Source organism: Furipterus horrens, unplaced genomic scaffold, assembly GCF_987537825.1.
Source record: "Furipterus horrens unplaced genomic scaffold, mFurHor1.1.pri manual_scaffold_5, whole genome shotgun sequence".
NCBI classification, from domain to species: domain Eukaryota; kingdom Metazoa; phylum Chordata; class Mammalia; order Chiroptera; family Furipteridae; genus Furipterus; species Furipterus horrens.
In genome coordinates this window covers 39,660,484-39,679,980 of record NW_028327175.1, presented here as the reverse complement: position 1 = coordinate 39,679,980, position 19,497 = coordinate 39,660,484, and the positions used below count along the sequence as shown (strand labels likewise).

At 42.2% G+C, this 19,497-nt stretch overlaps 1 protein-coding gene across 2 annotated transcripts in view; it reads right to left on the bottom strand.

Annotated features, from left to right (window-relative positions):
- Window positions 1-11,414, bottom strand: part of RGS7BP (regulator of G protein signaling 7 binding protein) — a 79,100-nt gene extending 67,686 nt beyond the window's left edge. For both annotated transcript variants that reach the window (XM_090278939.1, XM_090278940.1), the window contains exons 1-2: window positions 10,658-11,414; window positions 9,571-9,737 (exon numbers count right to left, since the gene is read on the bottom strand). In XM_090278939.1, coding sequence (XP_090135065.1) covers window positions 9,571-9,737; window positions 10,658-10,822 — 332 coding nt within the window. In that variant the 5' untranslated portion in view covers window positions 10,823-11,414. The remainder of the gene's footprint in view (window positions 1-9,570; window positions 9,738-10,657) is intronic.
- Window positions 11,415-19,497: the final 8,083 nt, after the last annotated feature.

Here is a 19,497-nt window from a genome sequence, read left to right as displayed (position 1 = left end):
AGAATGTCAGTTTCCTCAGAGGAGCCTTTCTGAAGACTCTCTCTGAAAGTAACTTTCCACTCTGTATTCATCATTCTTTCATAGTATCATACCATCTAATTTTTTTCACTGCATTTATCACCATTTGAAACATTTGCTTGTTTCTTTTTGTCTTAGTCCATTTGAGTGCTATAACAAAATACAACCCTGCTTATTAGAAACAGAAATGTATCACTTGCAGTCTGGATCTGGGAAATCTAAGATCAAGCATCAACATGGTTGTGTATGGTGAGGACCCCCTTCCTGGTTCATAGCTGGTGCCTTCTCACTGCATCCTCACAATGTGCTGGAAGGGGCGAGAGAGCTTTCCAGTGTCTTTTTATAGGGGCACTTATCCCATTCATAAGGGCTCCACGCTCAGAGTTTAGGCACTCCCCAAAGGTCCCATCTCCCAGTATTACTCCACTGGACATTAGGATTTCTACATATGAATTTGGTGGGGACACAAATATGCAGACTATTGCAATGTTCAATCATCCCCACCATCAGTATAGAAACCTTGTCTACTTTGTTTGGAACTGTTGTACCTCCAGCACCTAAAAGAGCATGTGGCTTATGGTGAGTGCTCTAGGAATAGGTTCCCAGAAGAGGAGGCCACTTCCAGAGTTGGAAATGAATATATTTCCCCATATGAAATACTGTCATGGATGTTGAATAGATTTATAGCTTATGGAATAATGGGCCCAAGAGTCCCATTCAATCTCAGGTAGATTTTTTTAAAAAATTGATTTCTTGAGTGCCACTCCTTCTGTCCTTGGAGGCCCTATCCCATTTCACATCCTGCCTTGTGAAAATTATATCCGAGTCCTTTCAAAGGCACCTTGCCTCACTCCCTGCCCTCCCAAATGGTTTCCTGAATCACTTCTCTTTTCCATGAGTCCGTTTAAAAGCAGTACAATCTCATTCCGTTCAAGGCTCTGCCCTCTGTTCCTGTTTGTCATGTGAGGAGCAGGGAGGACTGGGACAAGAACCGAGTGAGACCTTGACATTGAGGAGAGGAAATTACTTCTTTTAATAGCTAAAGAGTGCGCCTTCACATAGAGAAACCGTAGGTGTGGATTAATAGGACAGGGCTGTCCTGTTACACACACTCAAGAAATGAAAAGCAGACAGTCTGAGAAGGTAAAGAATTTTTACAAGTTCAAGGGTAAAAGATCAGTCCGGGAATACAGGCTGGGGACAGTGACAGGCTGTGTTAGTCATTCCTCAGTATTCATCCTCTCCCTTTTTCTTAGTAATGAAGTCCTCCTTCAGTTTAAGGTGGCAGTGACAAGGAATGCATTTGCCAGTCCCCCATGGTTAGGTGTGCCCTGCCATGCAGCTTTGGAAGAAGCTTTGTTTGGGACCACATCAGGAGGGCTGACCCAGCTGGGAAGTGCGGTCTTTTGCTCTCCTTTTTCCTCTAGTCGGGACTTTGGGCTAGGGGTAGGGGACTCCTGTGGCATCTTGTATCCTAAAGCGAGGTTGATGGAAGTCAAGAACTAAGAACTGGTGACAGAACGATGGCTTTATCGAGCCACAAGATGACTTCTGAATTGCTCATTCTAGGGCTGCTTTTCTGTGGGAGAATAAACCCCAGTGTTTTTAAGCAACCACTCCTTTGAATTTTTTTTTGTTAAAGGGAGCCAAATAGAATCCATTTTGAGAAAGATGCTCACTAGGAGAGTTTTAAAAAGTACCCTAAAGCCCAGGCTGCCTCCCAGAGCAATTACATCAGAAACCCCAGGGATGGAACTCAAGCCCCAGCAATTTTTCAAAGCTTCCCAAGGGGTTCCAATGTGCAGCCCAGGTTGAGAATCACTGCTTCAGGCGGACAGGCCTCGTATTTATTGTGTTCAAGAATCTCCTGGGGGTTGGGGTGGTGCTTGTGAAAAATTTGGATTTCCAGGCCTCACTCCTCAGAGATTTTGTTTCTCTAGGTCTGAGGCTACCCCAGGTGATTCTGAGACAAGCAATCTGGGAATTGCATTTGAAGAAATACCACTTTAGACAATGGGGAATCTTTGGAAGTTTTAAAGCAAAGAAGTGGTGAGATCAGAGAAGAATTTTAGGATTCGCCTGGATCTAGTGAATAAATTGAAAAGAAGAGTTAGAGATTGATAGTAAAGAGACCAACTGGGAGACGCTGCAATAGTAGAGGGCCTGAAGGGATGGGATTCTGAACTAAGAGAGTGGTCAGAGAGATGGGGAAAAAGAGAGACAGTAGACACTGAAAAAGATAAAACAATACAAGACTTAGTAACTAACAGAGTCTGGGTGATGTGAACTTCAAGATACTTATTCTTAGTGACTGAAGACTACACTAGGGATTTGGCTTCTTCTCGTGAGTATATATTTCCCTCCTTTGCTCCAACTCAGTTAAGTTGCTGTAGATTACTAGTTTACTATATCTCTTCAGCTGCAAATGTTAAGTTGATTTTTGCTCACCTGATGGTTCCATTAGATGGAAAGCCTTTATCTGCTAAATCAGCTTTTCTATTTAAAGGTTCAGACACTTTATCCTAGCGAGAGTCTATTTCACAAATTTTGGTATTTGTTTACATATATGTATTTAGACAAGCAATGAAAGGTTTATCATGAGGTTTTTAAAAAGTCATGTCTTGTAGAGCAGAGGAAATAAGTGAACTGATTGGAGGTATAGCTGCAGCCCTGGAGCTCAGACTTATGTAGATCTTTTTGGATCAGGCACAACTGAACTTTCAAGGGCTAAAAGTTTAAAGAATGGATTTAAAAGGTAATCTCAATGGAAAATGGTTATGTAACTATTCAGTATAAAGCCACCAAGCAGACAGATGTTAGGGTGATATTCCATCAGATAACCTCAATTAGACATAATTAGTTTATGAGTAATTCTAAAAGACATACTTCCCCCCTGATTTGTTGTAATAATGAACACCTGTGCCTCAGAAATCCATCTCAGGTGTGCTCTCAAGCCCTCCTTTGTTTAAAAATGAAGATAAAGGCATTTCAGTTACAATCCAGGGAAAAAAAAAGAAAGTCGAATGTAACAGAAATGTTATAAAATGTAAGCTAATCTAATTTTTCAAGTCTTACTAAAGTTTATGTCAAGTCGCAGTTTCTTTTAAGGCTAGGTTTTAAAATACTAAGTCACCTTAATGAACAAACTAGTTGTACATCCCCTCACGGAGCTTGTCGCTGAGGTGCAAACATGAATGAACACAGCCTTGCTCTCTTGTACTTCACAGTGTAAATAATAAAGTGACAAATTTTCCTAAAGTTTGGTTTAGAATCTAATTTTCTCCCTAATTGGAAACTCTATCAAGAAGGCTTTAACAGGGTGAAAGTCATTAGAGCGCTCAAACATGAAAGGGCTAAACTTCAAAAAGCAACAGGAGCACACTTGTCTAGGTTCCATAGCACATTTAGTCTCGTTGCTAATAATAGCACTCTTCTTTAATCTGGTGTGAGTCAGTATTTTGTCACTTGCTCCAGAGTATGCTTATGGTCCTTAAGTGGCAGCATTAGCTCCACCAGGTGACCAGGACTGGCTCAGTTCTCCCACACACACCTGAGAGCGTGAACATCCTCTGTAAGGACTGTCAGGTACCTCTCCTACTCCCCCTCCATCCCCCACTCCCAACCCCCAGAATTTCTTCTGCGGTAGGATTTTTCTTCCACCTTCGGACACTAGTAATGAAATTGGTGAGAGTGAAACTAACCACATTAGAGATTTAGTGCCTTTGTGAGCATATCCATTTCATACAAAAGCAATCTATTCCATAGTCACAACCCCTAGCCCTGATATGAGCTACAGTCTTGCATATGATAAAACACTGGGACTGGGAAGGTTTTGTGCAAAAGTATTGAGAGAGTATGTAGATAGTTCTAGGCAAAACTCCATGCCCATGGAGCAAAACAAGCCAAAGTGTGCGTTCCACTGCAGATGGTTCCAGGGAATTTGCTATGGGTTGAATTATGTCTCCCCTCTTTCCCCTGAATTCATATGTTCAAGTCCTAACCCCCAGCACCTCAGACTGTGAACTTATTTGGAAATAGGTCATTCATATATAATAAACTAAGTTAGCATGAGATCCTGCTCAAGTAAAGTGGGCCTCTGATCCAATATATTACTAGTGTCCTTATAAAAAGAGAAAATTTGGACACAGACATATACATACATAGGGAGGGGGACACGTGAAGATGAAGGCAGAGATGCTTCAACAAGCCAAGGAGTGCCAGCAAACCACCAAAAGCTAGTGAAGGACACATTCTTCCTCTCTGCCCTCAGAAGGAGCCAACCCTGCCTACACCTTGATTTTGGACTTGAGGAACAAGACATTTCCACTGTTTAAGCCATCTAGTTTGTGATACTTTGTTACTGTAGCCCTAGCAAACTAAGACATAATTGTCCTCCCAGCATTATGGCTGATGGATAGCAGCTATAACTCATCTTTCACTGTCTGACCAGTGAGAGTTAAAAATTTGAAAGCAAAACACCTGTAATAGGAAGGAAAATAAAGGACAGAGTGGGTGGCTTGGCATGCCTGCCAACCAGGCCTCTGTTACCAACTTTTAAAGCCTCCTCCAGCATGTAGAGCAAAGAAACACGGGAGAGTGGCCTCCAGGGTCACCAAGCACTTCTCTGTCCTCTAACACACCCATGTGACTGCTGCTGTCTCAGCCCAAGTGTCAAAAGGGGGCATTACTGACTGGGCCTTGGTGCTCTCTTCCCCTCCTCCCACCTCTCAACTTCCCAAGAAACAGAACTGGAAACAGGCGAGAACCAGCTAGAAGTGGGCCTGAAAAAACAGCAGAAAAGTCAAATAGAACTCAATTAAGACTAAAACAGACCCCTCCAGTAAATAAACAAATAAAAGAAAGAACACGAAGAGAGACGCTAGGAGAAAAGTAGAGGAAAACAGGCGTGGCTGGTCAGAAAATAATTGCTGGAAGGAAAACCCTGAAAATTGTGGGTCTGGATCTCTAGGATATTCATCGTATTGTTCCAGAAAGCCATCAGGAAGTTATGGTTCTTCTTGTGGTCATACTATGTTCACAGCTTGACAAATTATTTATGGAACTCAGTCTCCAAACTTCCTCCATAGTGTCTGTGTTTTCATAGCTCTGTTCTGTAAACAAACTTGTTTAACAGACTTGTCCAACATCATACAAATTATACTGGAACTATGTGAATAGATTTTATAAATATTATATGATTTATGAAGCATCCAGGCCAAATGATACAGAGAAAATATTTCTAAACTATTTTGAACTCTCACATCTCTGTAATGTTTTTAAGGTATTACAGAAGAGGCCTTTTGATGACCACCTGGGAAATGTCAGCCTGGAAAATTCATCAGAACCTAATTTAAGAAACTAAGGTAAGTAAAAATTTATTCCAGCCAAAATATTTATTTCAAAAATACTTGATGGATAAATACATTTTTATATAAGTGTATCTTGAACACTTGAATTTTAAATCTGACTGATAGTTATACTAACAATAAATAGCATTTACTGTCTTTTAAGTGCTTGATGGATGTTAACTTACTCAATCCTTACAGTACCACATGCTTTGGTTCCATTAATACCAACTCCATTTTGCTGATTAGGAAGGAGACTGAGTCCAGAAGAGACAATATCTTTGTCCACAATCCCACTGTTTATGATTGGTACAGCTGAAATTTGAACACTGGTAGTTTAGCTCCAAAGTCTATGTACTTAACCACTGTACCAGGCTACCAATTACCACTCTGTGAAGCAACTTGCATGTCAATATACATGTATTCCTAGTAAGTGGTAAAGCCAGGATTTTATCCACGTCTAGTTTGATTTAGGATCAATGCTCTTTCCCATCACACAATACACTGCCTCTCAGATTATCGTACTCAAACTTCCACTTTCACTTTCCTCAGCAGACACTAGCAGAAGGCAGTGAAGAAAGTCCAGTGCAATAGACATCACAGAATCAGTACAGGAAAAGGAATCCTGACCACCAGCCCAGCAGCCCTAGCACAACTCGGGGTTTGCTGGAGGATGTTGGCTCCTCTAGGTCACCCCTAACTTGTGTGCTGCGCTCCTCTCTCTTCACTCTCAGGAGGTGGTGTGTCTGTGGTTGATGGAACAGGCACTAGATCAGAGAGTGAGAGACCTGGATTCCAGTCTTAGAGCAGCCTCAGACTGGCAGAGTGCCATAGACAGGCTGGGCGTCCATCCCTGTCTCCCTTAATCCTCTCAGTCACGTGAGTGAGCACGATGTCTAGTTTACAGGTGAGCGAACTGGGATTCAGAGAGTTAAATATAGTTCCTTCAAGGTCATGAAAGACATTATTCTGCCCAGGCCTGCCTGACTGCAAAAATCTTCCTGTATACTTGACTACGTTGCCTCTAAAATCACTTAAAACCTCTAAAGCTCAGGCTCCTCAAATATAAATAAGGTAATTGTGCTAAATTAGTTCTCTCTGTGCCTTGGAGCCCTAGAGATTCTTCAAAGGTGTCTCAGAAGTCATTTTGGGGAGGAAGTCAGAGGAGACAGGCCCAAGACAGCCACACACGCACATTCTCTCTCTCTCTCTCTCACACACACACACCCTACCCCCAGCATACACACACAGCAGCGCGACACCACTTTGGCGTTATAATTCTGGCTTTCCACATTTAGAATGAAGGATGGATTCTGCTGTTAAAAGAATTTCAGGCCCCTCTTAGCTTTAATACTTAGGAGAGGATCAGTATTGTAAAAGTACAATAATCGTGGTTAATCAAGCTAGTCAGGGGAGACATTTGATTCACCTGGCTGGCTCAGTCCAGAAAACATCAGATGCCCTTAAGGAAAGGCTGTACCCAAACTCCCACTGATCTAAGCACAATTTGAGAAAGTTTTTTGATTTGTGTGTGTGTGAAGATGGCCTTCACAGCCACAGTCAAGTTAGTGAGAAACAGTCTGAGTTTTTTTCTTTTGTGGTCACCAGCCCTTCAGGGTTTCAGCTGGTCAGGAATAAAAGGGATGGAGCATTTGCAGTTTGCTTGCTTTGAGCGCATTGTTTTTCTCTTTCTATTTTTTCTTGCCGCTTCTTTTTCACCCTGTCCTGCTTCAGCCTGTCTCTCTCCTCTCGCCCCCAACCATGTGGTTGTCAGGAAAGGAGTGGCATTTGTTGGTAAGAACAGTGTGACTTCGTTTACTCCTTTCCCTCACTTGTAACCCTGCACAGAGCAAACAGTGGGGCTGAGATGCTAGCTGTCAGGCAGGTACCTTGATGAATGCTCGGAGAGCCAAGCGCTCCTTTCCCATCCCTTGTAGCTTGTTCCCTGTCATTAAAAGCTACATACGTAGGAAAGAAGAAAGCCAAGGAGAGGCAATGTTAATTATGGTGATGGTGATCACACCCTTCTTAAAGAAATAACTGATGTATGCTCTACATAACTTAAATTTGTACATTTAAGTGTATAATTCAGTGATTTTTAGTAAATATACAGTTGCATAACCATCCCCATAGTTCCACTTTAGAACATTTTCATCCCCCATAAGATCCCTCAAGCTCATTTGCAGTCACTCCCTTCTCCCACCCCCAGCCCTAGGCAACCACGAATCTACTTCCGTTGCTTACAGATTTACTTTCCCTGAGTATTTCATATAAAGGGAATCATATAATACGTGCTATTTTGTGACTGGCTTCTTTCATTTAGCACACTTTTTTGGGGGGTGAGGTTTATCCATATGTTAGCATGTCTCAGTACTTTGTTCCTTTTTATATAACACTTTTTTGAATGGCAGCATTATATGGAGGGAAGATCATGAATTTCAGAAGCAACCACAGGTAGGGCTGAAGCAAAGTTGTGCCACTTCTGAGGTATGTGAGCTTAACTGAGTTCCTTAACCTCTCTCAGACCAATGTGTAGGATAAGGATAATAATTCCTACCTCAGAAGGTTTTTCTGTGATTTAGCTGGACTGTGCCACAAATAATGGGCTCTCAAAAAACCCAAGCTTTCTATACATACTCCAAACTTTAGCTTTACTTACCCAATCTGCTTCAATTTTTAAATTGAATCCTACAGACAGCCTCCCTACCAGCCTTCACATCAAGTCTGAAATGAAAGCCCATATAACTAGCAGAATCAGAAATGGAATTCCGCTAAGGGAATTACATCCTTCATTAATGGAGCCCAGATGGTGAGGAGCTAAAGGGATTTCCTCCAGTTATATTGCTGTCATTTTTTAGAAAGGTTAAACTGTATTTAATTATTATTTTAAGGTGGAAACCACTTCAAATTCTACCCTAGAGTACTTTATAGAATTAGCCTTACCTTTGCAAGGCTCTAAATACAATACATTTTCCCACTAATTCTTATAAAACTGCCCATGATAACATCAACCCTCAGGTAACATGTGAGCAGGGAGCAAAGGGCTACAAACCTGTGAGCAAATAAAATCCACCTCAAATTCTCAAAACTTAACTCTTAGCCATTTGTTTTAGGATATTTATTTCCTAAACTTTTAGAGGAACCTGAATTTCACGTATGTAGCAAAGTAGAATAAATCAAACACCTTATTCATTTTGGCAGTCCTCTGATTAGAGCATATCCTCAATTTGAGTGCCAGCTTAAGGGAATACTAGGTATAACACCAATCGGACACTCTTGGACACAAAGTTTACTCCTTAGCCCCTAGCATAAAACAATCTGTTCTAAACCTGTTTTTCCTTCTGAATCATTGTTTCTGTAATCACTATTTAAACCACCACTATCCCACTTTGTATTTCTGATAGTTTTTCCTCCATTCTTGTCTGGTATGTATTATAGCTACATTTCTTCCCCCAGTTCCTGAAACAATTTCCCTTGACCTCGATTCACTTCCAGATTCACTTCCTGCTAAGTACAGTATAACAATTAAAATGGCAAAGGATAAGACTTCTCAATATTGCTACTGAATAAAATCAGTTTGTAACATTTTATTTCTCTCTCACTTCAAGGAGATTAGTAAAGCACATCTATTTTCATCATAGAAAATGCTTGCTTTCAAATGTAAACTAGTTATTAAGAGAGACAACATGTAGCTTCTTAATCTCTGCATTCCAGTAACAGTCACTATGCATAATACTGGCATTAAATATTATGTTATATGTCAGTTACGTGTATCGCCCCCCCACCAAAAGCACACATAACAACAACAAAAAACCAAGAATAACTTCCTTTTTGCTATTATAGCAAAGAGAGTAAATTAGGTCCAAGACTTCATTTTAGGGATTTTATTTTAAATGGTGCCACAGGAATTTACCTCATGGTATAAATAGTTTAGTAAATCAGGGATTTACCAAAGATTTTCCCTCTACTGCACAGGCCTTTTGTGCAGATGTTTAGCAGCAGATGACAGAATAATCTTAAGGCATGATGATTATACTAACTTTGATAATGATTTGGCCCCTAGTTTGTTTAGAGAATCCTGATCTCAGGGTGACTGGTTAAAACCCCCAATTTGCAGCCTTCATCTCTGAGGCCTCCGCCACCGTAAGTATGTCAGTATGCATGCCTGCTGCATGGGAATTGCCGGCTAATGCCAAGAGTCTCCTACCCTGAGATGGCAGCTAGTTTTTGGTGTGCCTGACGGGCCATTTCACAGCCTTTGGTCCTTGTCTTGTGCATTTCTGTCCGGAGTGAGGGGCAGCTGACAGACACGTCCCCAATAGAAATGACCAACTCTCGGAACAGGGCCACTTGCGTGTTGAACTCTTGGACAAGCTGGAAAAGAAGTGAGTTTCTTTAAGAAACACTTATAAGAAAATTTTCTATTTTGGGGTACATAAACAGGGGCTTCTCTGACACTTCAGCCTCCTCCCCTCTCCCCCTAATCTTCAGCTTGAAAAGCCTACACGTTATTTAAAGATTAAGGCACAAAAATGGTAAATTCTGTCCTAGGAAAGTGTTATTTTTTCTCCCTCCTATCGGTAAGTCCGGTCATGGAAGCTCTGTTTCAAGACCTGCTCGCCCCTACCCATTCAAACTCCGTTTCTGAAGAGCAAGAAAACATATTTGGAGCATTACCATTGCCACTCCCAGGTGACCAGAGAGCGATGGTGGGAACTCTCCCATAGAACTCTCCGGTCTGTTACAGCTAGGATATGAATTTGGAGTTGCGTGGGGATAAAGGCCAAAGGCAGGTTGTAATAGGCAAAGTATTCACCTTCTGCGGTGCCACTGAACTGCTCAGACTCCAGAGCCTGATGGGAAGACCTGCCACAGCCTCTGAAATGGAACCTTCCTCCCCTCCGCATCGCCCCGCACGCTCTATTTGGGTTTGTTTGCAACAGTCTCCCCACAAAGCAGCACCCCCACTTCCCTGTCCTTTCCCTCCCTGGTGAGCAAGCCAGTTCACGTTATCTTCAGTATCCACCATTCTCAGGGGGGTTAGAGACACAAGCCCAAGACTCTTGCCCGTGGCACTTCTTTGAGGGGCCATTACCACCACCACCAGGGTGTCACCCCGAATCTAGAAGACTGCAAATTTAAAAATAGTTCATATGCACGTGATCGGCATGGAAGCGCTAAGGATGGGGGAGTGGCTGGCGCTCAAGCAAATGATTAACATACACGATTCCCCCACCTCCTCTCCCTCACAAAAAAAAAAAAAAAAAAAAAAAAAAGGCGCAGTTTTCACCTACCATCTTGCAGTCGTCCAGGGCTCGTTGGGTTTTGTGGGCGCTCTCGGAGCCACTGCCCCTGCGTTCCCACTCCCCGCTCTGCAGCTGGGGCTTGCTGAGCTGAAAGATCGAGGAGCGGGTGGACCGGCTGGGGCGCTTTTTGCGCCCATTCGGTGCAGAACTCATGCATACACATCCACCAAGCCGAAGCCACTGGTGCAGTGCGCCCCGGCGCGGGCGGCCCAGTAGTTGCCCTGCGCGCCGCTGCCGGCAGTCGGAGCGAGGACCAGAGGCGCGGCACTCACAGAGTCGGGGCTGGCTGCGCGGGTGGATAGCCTTCAGCTTGAAGGAGAGCCGGGGAAGCGCTGGCTGTGCCGTGCAGCATCGCTTCAACTAGCAGCGAGGAAGAGGCTCGGTCAAGTTCTGCTCAGCAGCATTGCCGACCCTGTCCCAGAAGCTGGGCGCTGGCGGGTGCTCGCACCACCTTCCCCTCGGCATAGATTGCAGGGCTGGGCGAGAAGGAACGCGCCTCCCGGCGGTTCGGAGTTTCCATTCAGATGCGGGAGCAGCTTTCAAAGCTTGCGCTGCTAGGTGGGGGGCGGGGGAGGGGTGCGAGTGTAGCTCAAGCTTCAGTGTCTTCCCGCAGAGGAGCTGGGTTCGTCTTTCCCCTCCCTCCCCCGTTGCCTGGCTTGGAAGGGCTGGCAGTCCCCGAAGCAGGCAATTGGCTCTAATCGGCTGCCTCGATCCCCGTCTCTATGGGCTCATCTGTTTGAGGATCCCAAATGAATCTGTGGTGGGACTGGCGGACTCAGGGAATCGGTCGACTGACGTTATTCGCGGCCCTGCACATTGATAGGACCGAAATACTAATGTGATCCATCCATATAACCCTTTTCCCCTCCACAGTTTATGTACTTATCCAATCAAATCCCCGGGAACATCAATGGCAATATTACTTCATCTGCTCTATTATTAGAAACGAAAAGTGTCACCAGAGTGGAGCACATTGTCACATGCTGGGATCTAAACAGGGATTTCAAATCAACCAGTGTTGGCTTGAGGCCTCACTATGTGAGCCTGCCTGGGGTCACAGACTAGCAAAGCCTAAACCTAGGAGGCAGCGAGGTTTTTACTTCAAAAGGAAGATGTCTTGATAATCTAAGAGGAAACCTCTGTTTCCTTGACTTTTACTGTGGTGCTGTTTTTGCTTTTTGTCATTGAGGAGGGGGACAGGAAGCCAGTGGGGCAGAATGCACTGAGGCCATCAGTGAAATTAGTCTTCATCTCATCCCTTTTTAATTAGTAAAGTTCTGATCTTGCATTCCAAAAGTTCAAGACCCTCTGCTGAGAGTTCCCCAATAGAGACATGAACAAGTAAGAGCCAACAGGCCTTCCTGGCTTCTCCTTTGTGGTACACCAGTAACCCAGAGGCCTAGGGAGCTGACCCCCTAAAGTGGAAAGGATGCCTAGATGAAAGAGGGTGGACTTGAGTTCCTGGACCATTCAAGTCCATCCTTACCACTTTCAGCCTAAGTTTCTTCAGGGAGGAAGAGAAGTGAGCATTTAATTCCAGTGCTCTGAGGTCTGCCATAGGGAAACTAATTATGTGATAAAAAGTCTAATGAAGAACTAATAGAGGTTCCTGGTCAATTTCATAGGGGGGTATGGAGAGTATACATAAGTATAGGGAGAGCCAAATATAGCCAAGAAGGTGAGCACCTTAAGGAGACATTAGAATTTTTTTTTTTACAAGTCAGATAAAAATAATGGGATGGTATGATATAATAAAAGAGATACATAGTCTTTGTCCCAGTCCTTGACACAGTGCTCCTAAAACCCTTGGGCTTTCATGAGTGATAAGGATGGTAAGCCTCTTGTCATCAGAAAGCCACCCCCCCCCCCAACCTTCTTAGGTGAGAGAAAGGCTGGAGATTGATTTAATCATGAAAAACTAAAATGAAGTCTTCATAAAATCCCTAATCAATGGGGTTTGGGGAGCTTTTGGGTTGAAGACATGGAGTTTCTGGGACTGAGGCTTGCCCAGACAGAGCATGAAAATGTGTGTCCCCCTTCCCGTATCTTGCCCTATACATCTAGTTGTACCCATTATAACAGGTAAAGAAAGTGCTTTCCCAAGTTCTTTTAGTCATTCTAGCGAATTATCAAATCTGAGGGGGGAATTACATTGGAACCCTTGAATTTATAGCCAAGTCAAATAGAAGTGTGGGTAACCTGGGGACTTGATACTTGTGATTGGTCTGTGAAGTGTACGCAGTCTTGCGGGACTGAGCCCTTAAACCTGTGGAGTCTGGAGACACTAACTCTGCAGTTAGTGTCCAGATTGAATTTAATTGAATTGTAGATGCCTATGTGGTGTTGGATAATGGGGGAAAGAAGGGGAAGGGTCTAGTCAAGGAACAAGTATAAAGGACCCAGGGACGTGAACAACAGGGTGGGGATTGACTATAGGAGCAGGGGGTGGTCAGGACAGGACAGAGCAATGGGGGGAAAATTGGGAAACTGTAATTGAACAATAAAAGAAAAGAAAAAAGAAAAAAATAGAGTTGGAGAAGTAGTGTCGAAAAAGATACCTTGTGTTTGGTTGGGGAGGGAAAAAAACCTAATAAGCAGACGTATGATGGGTACTCAGATGTATTTGAGTGTTACTTCACAAAAGATTGAGAGTCAGCTTTTCCTAACAAAGAGTGGCGGAGAGAGGTGTCAGCACCAACCCAAGACCTTGGTGTGCTGCTGTTCTCCAGGCGTTCCGATGGCCCAGAGACCAGGATAAAGGGCTCTTCAGGTGGCCAAATCTCCCCAAATATAGGAAGATAAAAGAGGTTAACTAACTCTTAGTCAGTTCTCTGTTCCTCTTTTCCTTGGTCTCAATTTTCTTTCTACTTCCTGTGATTAGAGAGGAGTGTGTGAGGAACACATTAGATGCTCTGGTGGGATTTGCTGGGATTTAGTGAGCGATTGGGATGCTGAGGAAGGGGCTTTAAGGAAGGAGGAATAAAAATCATTTGCAAATTGTTTAAGTGCTGTAACATAAACCCCATTTGTTACCACTATCTACCCCCTATCCCAACACTGAAAGTCTGCTTAGCCCAAGGTTGGAGGTACTTTGAAGAGTTAAAGGAAAGGAGCTGCATGCCACATGTGTGTGGACATAGGACAGAGAAAACAGAACTCTGAAGGTCAGGCTTTGGACATCCTTTGCCAACACTCTTATTTCAGCCCCTTTCCCTGCAGGGAAATAGTGACTGCCACCAGATTTGAGCATCTCAAATCACCTTAGTAGTAGGTTTCTACTCCAGCTACAACCATCTGGTTTCTACTTGCCCCACCCCCTGCTTCTTCTGCCTAGAGACAATTTCAACAAATTAAAAGGAGGGGGGGAACCCCACAACACAAATTGCACTGCGCTGTTTCTATGACATATTTCATGAAGGAGGCGGAAGGAGGAGATGGATGGGTCAAACTCTGTGCCGCATCTGAATGACTACAGATTCGGAAACCTCCCGGGGCATTAAGCAGAAACTGTCATCTGTAGGTGCCCCCTGGCCTTCCCTGATATGCAGCCCAAGGCACTTTCCTGAGAATGGAGAAAAATAGCATCCATCCCAGAGCTGTCTCTCCCAGGGACAAATGCTGTAATCAGAATAGCAGCAGGCAAGCTTAGTTCCCTCACCTTCCCTCACATTCAAAACAGCATGCGTGTACATTCCTGGGGCTGTCTGACTGCCAAATAGAAGGATAGATGCAGTTGGAAATCCCAACAAGGACATGTTTTCTGTTTATCCAGACCCAATTTTTGCACAACCCCAATAATGGGTCCCACATACATATATGGCTTTGACCTGAGTCACATCCTAGATTCATTCCAAGATGAGATCTACAAATATGGTTCGTGATTTCTTTATGGCAATTTTAGAGAATTCATTTTGACTTGGAATTCTAAGAAAATGAACACTAGTTTTGAATGTGAGCAACTTGGTAAGTTTCTTCAAATTCATGCTGTAAGAAGCCTGGTGGGGCCCAGAGATGCTCACCTCAAACTGGACTGGCCTCTCATGAAAGGAGATGCTGGGAGGCAGGTATCTTCTGGGAACAAAGTTCAAAGAGGGGTAAAAATGAAAAAGGACCTAAACCTGTGAGAGTCTGTGATAGAGGCAAAGAAAAATACATTAAGATGCTGAGTTCTGAGACATTGGGAGAGCTGTAGGGAATGTTAAGTTATTTTCTGTTAGTGTCAATAGAGATTAAGGTATTGTGAAGAATTTAGTGAATAATCTATCTAATAACTGGTTTATTTCCACTAAAAACAATCAGAGGTACAATATATCGGAAACATTTATTAATTTTGCAAGTATTTTTGAGTGTTTTTGTTAGGCACAGTTTCAGGTTTTGTTGGTCCTGAAGTTTATATAATTTGGGCCCTTCTTTAAGAAAAAGAATCCAAAATATTAAAAACAAGATTAGATCTATGGTTTCAGAAGGAGGTTAGGCAAGTGAGGTTCCCTGAAGTTTAGGCTTCATTACCTTACATTTGGTGTCTATTATATGCACTGTGGCCTCTGGTGTTTTGTCTCTTTTGTTTTTATTCTCCCTTTTCTGATGATAGCACTTTAAATTTCCTTTGAGAAATCAGTCTTCTCTCCCTTGTTGCCACATGGCTCATGGGTGGACATATGACTCAGACCAGGGCAATAAAATTATTACATTATAGTTGCCACACTGATTGGTTTAATAATGGGTATAAAATTTAAGCTGAACCAATAAACATTAGGCCTTGGGACATTTTTTCCTGGAACTATTGGGCTAAAACATATGAAATTGCCATTATTCAACAATCTTTGACCTTTGTAAATGCAATTCGGTATACAGTAGTCCTTCTCTATATCACAGTTCACTTATCACGGCCTCACTGTATCGTGGGATTAAAAAAAATATTATATTTAATTATTTATAGCAGATTTTCCCCTATAAGGTTAACAAGGGACTGGGAACGGTATATAAGTGTGTGGGAAGGGTTTATAAAGCCTTAAAATATATATAAATACTAAAATAAATGTAAGGTTCCTACTTCATGGATTTTCACCTGTCACGGGGGGGTGGGTCTAGAATATAATACCTGCGATAAGTGAGAGAATGCTGTATTTCAGCCTAATATGAAGAGTTTCCATTGGTTTTCTAGGGTGCTAGAATGAAAGCCTGGAGTTTTTGGTGGCTGCCTTTGCTATGCATAGTCAACGGACTGCCCAAGAGCCAACGCAGACAAAATCCGAATTTCGAGAGATTAAGAAAGATTGATTCTTTTTTACATTTTATTTTTATTGACATTAAGCATAATTTAACCATAGTTTTTTTTTTCTTATCCTTTTATTTGTCAATGGACATTTAACTTGCTGCAATAACTTGGCTATTGTAAATAATGCAGTAATCAACATGGGGATACATATATATTTTCATTTTCTTCAAGTAAATACCTAGAAGTTGAATTGCTAGATATGGTAGTTCTATTTTTAATTTTTGAGAAATCTCCGTATTGTTTTCCATAGTGGCTGCACCAATTTACAATCCCACCAACACTGCACAAGAGATCCCTTTCTCCACATTCTCACCAGTACTTGTTATTGCTTGTCTTTTTGATAATAGCCATTGTAACAGGTGTAAGGTGACATCTTACTATGGTTTTTGCTTTCATTTCTCTGATAATTAATGAGGTTGAGCACTTTTTCGTATATATGTTGGCCATCTGTATATCTTCTTCGTGAAAATGTCTATTCGGATTCTCTGCCAGTGTTTAACTGAATTGTTTGTTTGTTTGTTTTTGCTATTGAGTTGTATGAGTTTGTTATATATTTTGGATTTTAACCCCTTATCAGATATAGGACTTGTAATTATTTTCTCCTATTCCATAGGTTGCCTTTTCATTTTGTTGGTGGTTTCCTTTGCTGTATAAGACCTTTTTAGTTTATCATCCCACTTGTTTATTTTTGCTTTGTTGCCAGATTTTAAAAATCGTCATCAAGACCAATGTCAAAGAGCTTACCTCCTATGTTTCTTTCTAGGAGTTTATGGTTCCAGGTCTTACATTCAAGTCTTTAATCCATTTTTAAAAAAGCCTTATCCAAGAATATTATTATTGATTTGAGAGAGAGAGAGAGAGAGAGAGAGAGAGAGAGAGAGAGAGAGAGAGTCAGAGATTGATCGGTTGCCTCTTGTATATGTCCTGACTAGGGACCAAACACATAACATAGGTATCTGCTGTGACTGGGAAACAAACCCGCAACCTCTTGGTGTACAGGTCGATGCTCCAACCAACTGAGCCACCCAGTCAGGGCTTTAATCCATTTTGAGTTCATTTTTTGTGTATGGTTTAAGATAGTAGTCCAGTTTCATTCTTTTGCATGTAGCTGTTCAGTTTTCCCACACCATTTATTGAAGAGACTGTCCTTTCTTCACTGTATGTTCTTGGCTGCTTTTTCAGAAATTAATTGACCTTATATGTGTGGGCTTATTTCTGGGTTCTCTATTCTGTTTCATTAATCTATATTTCTGTTTTTATGATAATATCTTAATGTCTTGATTAATATAGCATTATAATATAGTTTGAAATTGGAAAGCATGATGCCTCTGGCTTTGTTCTTCTTAAGATTGTTCTGAGTATTCATGATCTTTTGTGATGCCATGCAAATTATAGGATTGTTTGTTCTATTTTTGTAGAAGGTGCCATTGGTGTTTGATAGGGATTGCACCAAATCTTTATACTGCTTTGGGTAGTATGGATATTTTAATAATGTCCTTCCAACACATGAACACAAAATATCTTTAATTTATTTCTGTTTTTTCAATTTCTTTCATCAGTGTCTTATAGTTTTCAGTGTACAGATCTTTCACCTCCTTGGTTAAATTTATTTCTAGGTATTTTGTTGTTTTGATGCAACTGTAGAGAGATTGATTCTTTTTTTTTTCTTTTTTTAAAGTATATTATATTATGTTGTTACAGTAGTCTCAATTTTTTCCCTTTTGCTCCCCTTCGACCAGTATCCCCCTTCCCTCCAGCAATCCCCCTCCCCTTAGTTCATGTCCATGGGTTGTGCATATAAGTTCTTTGGCTTCCCCTTTTCCTATATTATTCTTAACTTCCCCCTGTCTATTTTGTACCAACCAACTGTGCTTCTTAATCCCTGCACCATTTTCCCATTTCTCCCTCTTCCCCTCCCAGCTGTTAACCTTCCAGATGATCCCCATACCGATGATTCTGTTTCTATTCTGGTTTGCTTAGTTGGATTTTGTTTTTATTTTTAAGATTCAGTTGTTGATAGTTGTGAGTTTGTTGTCATTTAACTGTTCATAGTTTTGATCTTCTTTTTCTTAAATAAGTCCTTTTAACATTTCATATAATAATGGCTTGGTGATAATGAACTCTTTTAGCTTTACCCTGTCTGGGAAGCACTTCATCTTCCCTTTCATTCTAAATGATTGCTTTTCTGGATAGAGTATTCTTGGTTGTAGGTCCTTGCTTTTCATCACATTGAATACTGTTTGCCAGTCCCTTCTTGCCTGCAAAGTTTCTTTTGAGAAATCAACTGATAGTCTTATAGGTACCCCTTTGTAGGTAACTCTCTGCTTTTCTCTTGCTGCTTTTAAGATTCTCTCTTTATCTTGAACCTTTGGCATTTTAATGATGATGTGTCTTGGTGTGGTCCTCTTTGGGTCTGGCCTGTTTGGGACTCTCTGTGCTTTCTGGATTTGTATGTCTACTTCCTTCGCCAAATTAGGGAAGTTTTTCTTCATTATTTTTTCACCTAAGCATTCAATTTCTTGCTCTTCCTCTTCTCCTTCTGGCACCCCTATGGTTCAGATGTTGGCACATTTAGAGTTGTCCCAGAGGTTCCTAAGCCTCTCCTCATTTTTTTTCAATTCTTGTTTCCTCATTCTGTACTGGTTGACTGTTTATTTCTTCTTTATATTCCAAATCATTGATTTGAACCCCAGTTTCCTTCCCTTCACCATTGGCTTTGTGTGAATTTTCCTTCATTTCACTTAGCATAGCCTTCACTTCTTCCCTTATGCATTTGCCATACTAAGCATATCTGTCAAGCCTGTGAGTATCTTTATCACCAGTGTTTTGAATTATTCATCTGTTGGGTTGGCTAGCTCCTCGTCGCTTAGTTCTCCCACTGGAACCTTGATCTGTTCCCCCTTTTGGGCTATACTTCTCTGTTTCCTCATCTTGATAGGCTCCTGTGTTTGTTTGCCTCTGTGTCTCAGGTAGAGCTCTTGCTCCTGTTACGTTTAAAGGGCAGAGCATTAGGTATTTATCAGTACAAGGTGACCCATTTCATCATGTTGTGGTGCTGTATGTGGGGGAGGGGTCAGAGAGGGAACAACGCTGCTTGCTCAACACTTGCCCCTTTTCCAGGCACTTCTTCCACTTTTGTGTGGTATGGGACTAGTGCCTCTGTAACTGTTGTCTTGGCCGTCATTCCCAGAGTGGTTAGTTTTACGGACATTCTAGGACCATGGGGACCCTTTCAACAAGTGGACTCTGCTGAGATACCAGCAGTTTCTTCCTCTGCCCCAACCCCCACTGGTTTGCACAGTCAGAAGTAATGAGACTTGATTTTCCCTGGTGCTGGGATGGTGAGCTGGTCAGGAGCTGGGAATGCTCCTGAGGTGTCCCTCCCCACTTTTTAAAATGTGTGATTGCACTTTCTGCCAGCCTGCTGCCACCGCCACTGCCACTGCCACCGCCACTGCCACCACACCGCATCCTCTCTGCCCTGGTTCCGCCCCATGTTTGTTGGACATCCATGCCACTCGATTTTCTGGAACTTCTGGTTGTCTCTAGT